At 59.2% G+C, this 9999-nt stretch overlaps 1 protein-coding gene across 1 annotated transcript; it reads right to left on the bottom strand.

Moving 5' to 3' along the window:
• Window positions 1-1019: 1019 nt before the first annotated feature.
• On the bottom strand, window positions 1020-9701 carry MFSD2A (MFSD2 lysolipid transporter A, lysophospholipid). The gene is made up of 14 exons (XM_056509214.1): window positions 9568-9701; window positions 9365-9487; window positions 8794-8918; window positions 5799-5922; window positions 5577-5655; window positions 4644-4816; window positions 4476-4566; window positions 3950-4071; window positions 3639-3722; window positions 2893-2976; window positions 2532-2644; window positions 2251-2394; window positions 1912-2088; window positions 1020-1589 (listed from the first exon to the last, which is right to left on the bottom strand). The coding sequence occupies exons 1-14, from the start codon at window positions 9679-9681 to the stop codon at window positions 1532-1534; spliced, it is 1611 nt and encodes a 536-aa protein (XP_056365189.1). The 5' UTR covers window positions 9682-9701; the 3' UTR covers window positions 1020-1531.
• Between the last annotated feature and the right edge of the window lie 298 nt (window positions 9702-9999).

Genomic DNA, 9999 nt, shown 5'->3' with positions numbered 1-9999 from the left:
CCAGGTCATGGCAATCCCAGCCAGGAGCAGTGCAGGGGTCAGAACATTCCCAACAATCCTCAGCTCTGTGCTGGCTGGAGCCTTCCTCCTCCTCTTGCAGAGATGCTCCTGACACCCACCTGCCCAACAGAGAGTGCTGGCTTTGTCCCCCCTGCTGTCCTGCAGGGATCTCCCCAGCCCCAGCTGAACACAAAACCAGCTCCCAGCCTCCCCACACCATCCCCTCCTGGCCATGGGGGCAGAGTGGGGCTCGGTGGAACATTCCCAGCTGATCCCTCTGGCTATTTTTAAACCCCATCCTCATTCCTGTCCTTTGTACCCAAATGTGGAGCAAAGGATGAGCCACCCTTCCCCTCCCCAAACTCCTCACTCTCAGCTCAGCCCTGGCCCCACCAACCTCAGCAAAAGGCAGCAGCTCTGTCCCCTGCTGCAGGAATTGGGGACAGGGCAGAGCCAGCAAAATTCACCCATCCATGGGGGTGGTCACTTCATCCCTGTGCTGCTTCCAGCCCCCTTCCCTCGAGTTCCACTTGCTGCTGGAGGATTGGGGAGGGCAGGGCTCTCCCCCTTCCTGCTGTGGGAGCAGGGAATGCGAGAGGAAGGTATAAATATCCAGGAGATTAGTGCTCCCCAGCACTGCCCCTGCAGCCAGTGTTGAGTGTCACCCACAGCCTGCATTCCCTTTCTCTCGGCTCCCCAGCTGCCTCTCCTGTTTCCAGCCTCGAGTTCACCATCTCTGCTGGCAGCACTTTGATTTCATTCCTCCCTCCACCCCCGTTCCCCTCTTGAAAAGGAGGAAATAATGGAGCCTTTGTTGGATGGCTGCGACACAGGCACCGAGCAAGGAGCTGCACGGGGCAAGGGGCTGAGCCCAGCCTGGATTATGGCATTCCTGCAGCACAGCTCAGGAAAGTCAATCCTGCACCCTGTGGCGTGTAAAGGGACCCTGGCTTTGCTGATAGCCGTGAAAAATCCCAGCTGAGAGAAAAAAAAAACCAAAAAACTTTTCACACTCACTTCCGACTTCCCTCACTTTTATGTAAATTAATATTAACAAGTCCTCAGGTTTGGGTTCTGTACAGATATATACACAAACAGGAAACAGCTCTGTATTTACATCATTAAGTTAATTAGGCTCTGTAAAAAAAACCAAAAGAACAGCTCCCACATTAGTGCCCTCTGTAGAGACAGCAGAGGTGAGCTCACATCCTGGGCATGGGCACAGTGTAATGTACACTAACGATCACCCCCAGGCAGGGCACTGGGCACGGCTGTTCCAGGCAAAACCATCCCAACCCAGCCTTCCCTGCCCTCCAGAGCCCGGCAGGGAGAGTGCTGGTCTCTGCTGAGGCACCACCACGTGTGTAATGTACACTACCAGCGCTCTGTGGGCCCCGTGCAAGGCACAGGGCGGGCACAGATCCCCAATTGCAGGCACTGGGGGCTCCCCACGGCTCCTCCAGCACCTCCATGGCACCAGCCCAGGGGGGACAAGTCCTTGGGGAGCCCCAGGGCGAGCAGCCAGCCCGGGTCACACGATGCTGGCCAGTTCTGTGTTGTCCGACTCCGAGCTGCTGTTGCTCTCCTCCCTGGGGGAAAGAGTTGGGAATGAGGCATGGATGAAGTGAGGTCTGCACCCCAGTAATATCTGCCTTGGAGCTTCAAAAAGTGCTCCAGGGTGACTTCAGCACCTCGTGCAGCCCCCACAGGAGTTTTGGGTGGCAGCTGGGGCGGGTTCCTGCTCTGCCAACACTTCACACCATCCCTTTGCAAGCTGGGATTGGGAAAACAAGTCAGCCCTTCCCTCACACCACCACCCACAGGTCCTGGAGGATTCCTGGACAAGTCACAGTGTGTCCCAACCCGTCTGGTCCTGCCCCCACACACACCCCCACACTGCCTGACACTCACCTTAAATCCTGCAGGGCTTTCTTGTTTTTCCTCCGCTTCTCCTCGTCGATGGGATACAGCTTGAACAGCAGCAGGCTCAGCAGGATCAGCCCCACGGGCACAGCAGACACCAGCATCTTCAGGGTGAAGTTCACCTGGTCAGGCTGGGAGCAGCCCCTGGTCTGGTACCCTGCAAAGCTGAGGGCAGAAAGGCACCTTGAGGGTTGGCAGGAGCTGAGCTGCTCCCAGTGCAGAGGGCTTTGGAGAAATAAACTGGGTTTAGAGCCCATTAATTCTCTCCCAGAGCTTGGGAAGTGCCTCCCTCCCTGCCCTCCCCTCAGCTCCCAGGCAGGAACTCACTCCAGGCTGAGCGTGGAGATGCCCAGGGAGACCCCAGCAGTGAACTTGGTGAAGAAGACATAGAAGGAGAAGAAGATGGCCTCGTGGCCATGGGAGCTGGGGTGCTGCAGCTTGAAGTCATCAACGACATCTGGCAGCATGGACCTGTGCAGAGAGAGGGATGGTGACCCCCAGGACTGAGACAGCAAGGAGCCCCACCTGGGGCTGAAAACACTGCAAAAAAAGCCCCTCTGGGGGTTTTTAACCCTTCTGGCAGCCCCTGCCCAGCCCCTCACACTCACCAGGGCAGGAGGAAGGCGGCTGCCACGCTGATCCCGGCGGCCACAGCCACCACGTAGGTGACAAAGAGGTTGCTGTCCACGAGAACCACCGTGATGAGGAAGGGGATGGCAGACTGCAGAGGGGGCAGAGAACAGCTTGGCATCACCACATCCCCTGGCATTTCCCCTCTCCCACATATCCCAGCCCTCCCACTGTGGAGCCAGAGGTGCAGAGTCCCTCCCTGAGCCCCAGGGCAGCACAACCAGCAGGAGGGACAGGCACCAAAATGTCACTGGCAGCAGCCCCTGCCCAGCCTTGTGCCCTTCTGGGGGAGCTCTGCTCATCATCCCCACGTGCTCCCACACTGGAGGGGACACTCACTGAGATGCCCACGTAGACAGCTGTCTTCTTCCCAAAACGGGTCAGGAACCACTGCCAGAAGGGAATGGTCAAGGTGGCCGAGAGCTGTGGGAACAGAAGGTCATGGTGCTGGTTCTTCTCTTGCCCCTCCCAGCAAGAACAGCTCCTGGCACAGCCTCCTCCCAGCCCAATTCCAGCACCTGGGATTTCCACACGCTCCCAGGGCTGGCACAGAGCCACACGTGGCGTGTGGGGCCACCTCCTCCCCCAGGGCAGAGCCCTGGCACCACACCTGCCCTGCCAGAGGGAGGGTCTGACTCAATCCTGGCTGCTGCTACCTGCACACAGCCTGGCCAGCAGCCAGGCTCTGGGGGCACCATGGCACCTTGGACCTTTGCACCATGGAGGAGAGGGCGGGAAACGCTTCCAGGAATGAGGCAAGCTGGAAAGAGCTCTCAAGGAGCTGGTTTGCTTCATGTTCCTGGCAGGAAACACTGAGATCCTTTTCTCAAAGTGGGGAGGGGAAGGAGACAAGTGGCAGGATTTGGACAAAAGGCCCCCATGGCTCCTGCTCTGCCCTGTCTGTGGCCCTGCTCACACAGGAACAAAGGCCCCGCTGTTCCTGCCAGCCCAGGACATTTGGCAGCTTCTTCTCCTTCTTCTTATCCCAGGGGAGCTCTGATCACTGTCCCTGTGTCCCTGTCCCACGGCAGCTCCCAGGGAGCAGCCACAGCGCCCTGAGGGCTCCAGGACAGGGCTGTACCCACCATGATGGCCAGGAGGATGTTCTGGAACTCGTTGCGGAAGCCCAGGGTGTAGGTGCAGAAGAGGGCAAAGTTTCCCTCCAGCAGCTGTGGAGAAGGCAGGCAGGGTCAGAGGGGCCATGTCTGTCCTCCCAGAGCTGCACCCCCAGCACAGGCAGGGAAGAAAGGAGCCATTCAGCCAGGGCACGAGGCCACATCCTGCTCCCTCTGCCCGGGGCAGCTCCAGCTCGTCCCCCACGTGCTCCCAGCCCCTGGGATGGTCCCCACAGCCACCCCCAGGCTGCTGCCCCCTGCCCCCAGCCCTCCCAGCTCACCATGAAGGCCAGTGAGGTGAAGAGGAAGCCAGCAATGAGCTTGATGTAGGGCCCGTGGTTCATCACCAGCTTCAGCCCCTGCAAGAAGGAGACAGGCTCGTCCGACTGCAGCTCAGAGGACTCTGGGGAGCAGAGATCAGCCCAGCGTTAGATCCCTCCCAAAATAACCTCCACAACCCCTGCCCACCCACAGCCAGGGCAGACCCTGCCCTCACCTGGGGGTGTCTCAGCCCCGTGGAGCAGCCTGGCTGATCCCCCAGGATAAACAGGGAGAGGGAAAAAATTTGGATATCAGGTCCCCCTGGGATGCACTGGTTGGCACTGGAACTTGGGCAGCCAAAAATGGGTGAGATAAAGGTTATCTAACAGACCCCAGAGGTGCTCTGGCCTCCTGCAGCACCTCCCCAGCTCCACCTGCCCCTCTCCTCCTCAAACGAGGGGCCAAAAGCTCAGCCAGGCTCCTGGAGAGGAAGGAACAGCAGCAATTCCACAAGTGTCCAGCACTGCAGCCCCTCTCCAGCCTCACCTCTCCTCTCCTTCACACCCAGCACCAGGATGAGGGCACAGAGGACGTAGAGCCCCACGATGACCCCTGCAGCAATCATGTAGGCATTCCTCTGTGTGAGACAGGAGCAGCAGTCAGGGAAGGGATCACCCCAGGAACAAGCCAGCCCTGAGGGGACCCCCATCTTACAGTGTCTGTGAGCGACTCGGTGTCGTGGGTCATGTTCAGCTCCTCCATGGCCACCGAGGAGTTGGTCAGGCTGAAGAAAAAAGGGCTCTGGATGCAGGGAGTGTCCACTTTGCCAACGATCTGGCCCTGGATGGCAGTGCCCAGCACGGTGCCCAGCACCTCCACGGTCATACCTGCAGGGAGGGGCCAGCAGGGCTGAGCTCTGAGCATCCCCAGCTGGGATTCACCACCCTTCCCAGGGAGAAATGAGTCAGCCCAGCTGTGCTACAGCTCCCTGCAAACCCCAGGGATAAAGGAAAAAAAGAAAAAAGGGGGAAAGGAAAAAAAGAAAAAAGGGGGAAAGGAAAAAAAGAAAAAAGGGGGAAAGGAAAAAAAGAAAAAAGGGGGAAAGGAAAAAAAGAAAAAAGGGGGAAAGGAAAAAAAGAAAAAAGGGGGAAAGGAAAAAAAGAAAAAAGGGGGAAAGGAAAAAAAGAAAAAAGGGGGAAAGGAAAAAAAGAAAAAAGGGGGAAAGGAAAAAAAGAAAAAAGGGGGAAAGGAAAAAAAGAAAAAAGGGGGAAAGGAAAAAAAGAAAAAAGGGGGAAAGGAAAAAAAGAAAAAAGGGGGAAAGGAAAAAAAGAAAAAAGGGGGAAAGGAAAAAAAGAAAAAAGGGGGAAAGGAAAAAAAGAAAAAAGGGGGAAAGGAAAAAAAGAAAAAAGGGGGAAAGGAAAAAAAGAAAAAAGGGGGAAAGGAAAAAAAGAAAAAAGGGGGAAAGGAAAAAAAGAAAAAAGGGGGAAAGGAAAAAAAGAAAGGGGGAAAGGAAAAAAAGAAAAAAGGGGGAAAGGAAAAAAAGAAAAAAGGGGGAAAGGAAAAAAAGAAAAAAGGGGGAAAGGAAACAGAAAAAAGGGGGAAAGGAAAAGGAAACAGAAAAAAGGGGGAAAGGAAAGGAGCCCTTACGATAGGCAGTGGCCGAGTCCCGCTCGCTCTGCTCCCTGCTGATGAACATGGTGAGTGCTGAGTAAGGCACGTGGAAGCACTGCAAAGGCACAGGGAGAATTTGCTCAGGATGGAGCAGCCCAAGGACCTGGGGCAGGGTGGTTTCTGCCCCTCTGTGCAGCTCAGCAAGGGGCAGGCAGGGACTGCAGCCTCCATGCCATGTGTGAGCAGAGCCTGACTCACCGTCACGAGGGTCTGGAAGGCACAGTAGAAGACAAGATACCACAGCACTTGTCCTGTGGAGATGTCTGGCACAAACCAGATGAGGAAGTAGGAGATGATGGCAAAAGGTGTGGAGACCATGATCCTTAGAGAGAACAAAATGTCAGCCTTGTGTCAGCCCAGCTCCTCCTGCTTCCACACATCCCGTGGGGTTCAGGCATCTGATCTGGGCTTCTGAGCTGCCCCAGGGGATCCAGACCAGGCTGGAGGCAGCAGCTCGGGTCTCACAGGGTTGGAAGAGCTGACTCAGAGTTCCAGAGAAGAGCTTTCCCTGCACTGAGAGGGATATCTCCTTCCACAGAAGTGACTGATCTGCTCCTGCTCTGGCTTCCACCCCCAGCCCCAGCCTGTCCCCCAGGCAGCACAGCTGTGTTCAGCAGGATGTAATCACCTCCCTCACCCTGGCAAGGGCAGGCAGCTCAGCCCTGCTCCCCAGCAGCCAAAAACCTCTCACCAGCTTGGCTTTGCTGCCAAGGCCCCCCAGGCCCTGCTGCTGGGGTCAGCCCTGCTCTGCTGGCAGCAGTGGAGTGAACCAGCAGCTCCTGGCTCCTTCCTCCACCTCTGCCCAGCCTTTCAGAGCTGTGGGAGCAAGGATGCAAAATGCAAGAGGATCAGAGGGGACAGCTCAAGTGCTGGGCTCTGGCAGCGATTCCTGCAAGTTCTGCCAGCAAGGACATCTGCCCTGCTCATGCAGTGGGTGTCATAACTCCTGTCCCACTGCAGCACAGCCAGGCACAGCTCCCCCCTGCTCCGGCACCCCAGGGACACCCAGGGGAGAAGGAAGGAGGGAAGTGAGCCAGGTGTTGAGGTAGGAGATGGATTTTACTGGGGGATTTGTGAGCACCCTGCGCCCCACAAACCCCAGGACAGAGACAGCGAGTCCTGGAGCGAGTCCAGCAGGACTGAACACGGGCCAGAGCCACTCATGGCCCTTCACCACCAGGGTACAGCGAGATCTTTCCATCCAGGCTGACGCACAGGACACAAAGCTTAAATTTAAAGTCAGGGAGGGAGCGAGAAACACCAACTCCATGGATGGAGAGCAGCGACAGAGGCTGCACAGGACCCAACACATGCACATTTTTCCGCGCCCACGTCACCCCGCCGGGGAAGGAGGAGGGGAGGAAAGCTCTGAGCAGCTCCAGCCCCTCCTTATCTGCGCTCACATACGTGGAGCCAAGGGAAACGCGGAGCCAAACGCTGAATGAAATCACCAGAGCAGCGTCACGCTCATTGCATTAGCGTCAGATGCAGCAATCCCCCCCAGAGCCCTGGCCAGGCTGAGCACGGCCCCTGGCCAGGCTGAGCACGGCTCCTGGCCAGGCTGAGCACGGCTCCTGGCCAGGCTGAGCACGGCTCCTGGCCAGGCACAGCAGTGACTGAGAGTAACCCCTGACCCAGGGCGAGGTGAGGAAGGCGCTGGAGGCGGCTCGGCTGACGCGCCCCGGCTCTCATTGGCCCCGCTGGATGGTGTGTTCCTTTGTCCTGCACACCCCCCTTCCCTCCCTTCCCAGCCTTCCCAAACGGCTGCTGGCCCGCAGGAGCTCAGAGGGACGGGGTTCTCAGTCATGGACACCTCAAGGAAAAGTTTAGTCAGTCCGTGGTGGTCAAGGAAATGGGGATCTCAGCTCAGAGCTGACGTCCACGAGGCTGGGGGAAGAGGAGGAAGTAGTGGATGAGGTGGTAGAAGGAAATGCGCCAAAAAACGTGTTTCAAAGAGAGGGAACTGAAAAAGAGGAGCGGTGGCACTTGGGAAAGGTGTCTTCTCCCTTCCAAGGAACTAGAACAAGCTTTGTGCTGGAGCCAGCTGGGCTTGGTCCCACAGATCAGAGCCCAGCAACAAAACCTCGCACAGGGCAGGGTCACTGGCAGGGGTCAGGCAGCAGCTTTGAGACCCCCCCCCAGTGCGTGCAGGGAAACTGAGGCAGCCACAGCAGCAACACCAGCCCGGGGCGGCGCAGCCCCGCAGAGCCAGAAAAACCTGGGTTTAAGAGGTTTAAAATCAGCTCGACTCCATCCAAATTGGGCTCAGCGGGCAGCCCTTGAGCCAGGCACAATAGCAGCGAGCTCCCGGCGCTGCCGAGGGGCCCAGCTCAAAGCCCAAAGCTCCGGCTAATTTTAACGAAGCGGGAGGAATGCGGCCACTCGGGTCCCACCCCCTGCCTGGAGATTAGGGCGAGCGGAGCCATCCGTGGCTCTCACACACAGCCCTGTGCTAATCTCCGGACCCCAGACCCCGCTGCAGGCAGCCAGCAGCTATTCCAGGCCACGTGTGTGGAGCCTGCCTCCAACAACTGCCTGCTGCTGCCCGGAGCTATTCCAGGAAAGGCAGGAAGCAGAGGCTGTAATCTGCGGGGGAAAGCACTGCTCCACTCCCCCCGTGCCCACCTCTCCCCGTATTTCCCAGGTTATTTTAGCCACCCTGTTCCCATTCAGGCATTAATGCTCCACATCCCGTGCAGGAACAGGTGTTCAGGGACGTCCTGAGCCATTTGGGGGTTCACAGAGCCCATCCCATCTGCTCCTTCACCGAGCACCCACGTGCAGATCCATGACAGCTGTTTCCCTGCCCCTCGTGACTGTCAGCTGGCATTTCCACCACCCCAGGTCGGCCACGCACACCCCTGGCCCTCCTCCCTGTGGAGGTGATGCCATCTGCCCTGGCTGCCACCAGCCAGGGCTCGCTAGCCACCACAGGCAAAGTCCATCCATGGTGGCAAGGACATTGGAACTCGCAGGTGCAGTGACATCGAGGTCAGAGCAACAGGCACAAAGCTGAGGCCACCCAGCTGTTGGTGGCACCCGGGGCTTTTTGGAGCTCTTGGCACCTCACCTGGGCGAGCCAGGGCGTGAGCACATCCTGCCCTGCACACCTCATGCCAGGGGATCCCAGAGCTGGCTGGGAGAGCTGTGACACAGCAGGCAGGGAATGCAGGCTGCCACCAGCAGCTCTTACCAGGGCATCAGGCGGCCGAAGCGGGTCCAGGGGGTTTTGCTGATGAAGAATCCCACCATGGGGTCTGTGATGGCATCCCACACCCGTCCAGCAAACAGGATGATGGAGGCATAGAAAGCATCCACCTGCAGGAGGAGGAATTCGTGTCAGGATATGCAACCCCCCTGGTGCTGCCAGCTGCCCCTCAGGACCAGCCCAACCCTACCTGTGACCCCACAAACATTTGGGGGCAGTCTCTTGGTCTCTCCCCCTCATTCAGAGGGATTTGAGGCTCCCAGTGCCTCCGAGCGCTGCCCCACCATACGGAATTCCCACATCTCAGAGCTCCCCAAACCCAGCACAAGGGAACCCACGGTTCCCTTCCCTCCGTGTTTCACACCGACCAGGCACGCTGCGGGTCTGTAGGACGGGTCCCGAGCCCCCCCAAAGCAACCCCCACGGACCCGCTTTGTCCCGCGGGGACCCCAAACACGAGCGGGACCGGACCGGGCAAAACCCGCATCCCCCGGGGCAAAGCGGCACCGGGAGCTCCGGGACCCGCACCGAACCGAGCCGAACCCCCAACACGCACCTGCGCCACGTCCAGCAGGTAGATCTGGAGGAAGAAGCCGAGCGCGCAGCCCGTGATCTGGTAGGGAGCCCCCCCGACGGCGTAGCACAGCTTGCTGCACACCGACAGCCGCTCGCGGCTCTCCTGCAAGCGGCACCGGGTTAGCGCGGCGGGAGGCGCCCCCGCCCCGACCCGCCCGGACCCCCGCCCGTCCCCGGGCTCACCCTGCGGCGGGGCTGGCGCAGCGCGGCCGGCAGGAGCCCCCCGGGCCCGGGCCCGGCCCGCAGGAGCCCCCCGGCCCCGGCGGGATCGGCGCCGCTGCCGCCGCCGCCGGCCATGCCGAGCGATGAATGGCGCGGCCGCCGCCGCCCGCCCTTGTAGAGCGGAGCCCGCCCCGGCCCGCCCCGGCCCGCCCCGACCCGCCTCCTCCTCCTCGCTGGCCCGGCCTTTCCCCCCTCCAGCGCTGCTCTGCTCCTGGCCCGGTGGTTTCGTCATTCGCCTCTGCCCCACATCCCCTCATCGCTTAGTTCCCCTGTTCTTCATCGCTCAGCCCCACACTCCATCCCATCCCTCAGCCCCCCATTCCATCCCTTCTGTCCAACTCATCCTCAGCCTCCCATTCCATCCCTTCCCTCATCCCCCCACTCCATTCCTTC

This window comes from Oenanthe melanoleuca, chromosome 23 (assembly GCF_029582105.1).
Source record: "Oenanthe melanoleuca isolate GR-GAL-2019-014 chromosome 23, OMel1.0, whole genome shotgun sequence".
Lineage (NCBI taxonomy): Eukaryota > Metazoa > Chordata > Aves > Passeriformes > Muscicapidae > Oenanthe > Oenanthe melanoleuca.
This window is presented reverse-complemented; position numbering and strand designations above follow the sequence as displayed.

What these genes read in the sequence shown, in the direction of transcription:
- MFSD2A (XM_056509214.1), bottom strand. Translation starts at nt 9,681, where the DNA reads ATGGCCGGCGGCGGCGGCAGCGGCGCCGATCCCGCCGGGGCCGGGGGG. An exon ending in GGACTCGGCCACTGCCTATC is followed by an intron (nt 4,817 to 5,576) that starts GTAAGGGCTCCT and finishes CCCTCCCTGCAG; the next exon opens with GTATGACCGTGGAGGTGCTG. An exon ending in ACATCCTCCTGGCCATCATG is followed by an intron (nt 2,977 to 3,638) that starts GTGGGTACAGCC and finishes CTGTTCCCACAG; the next exon opens with CTCTCGGCCACCTTGACCAT.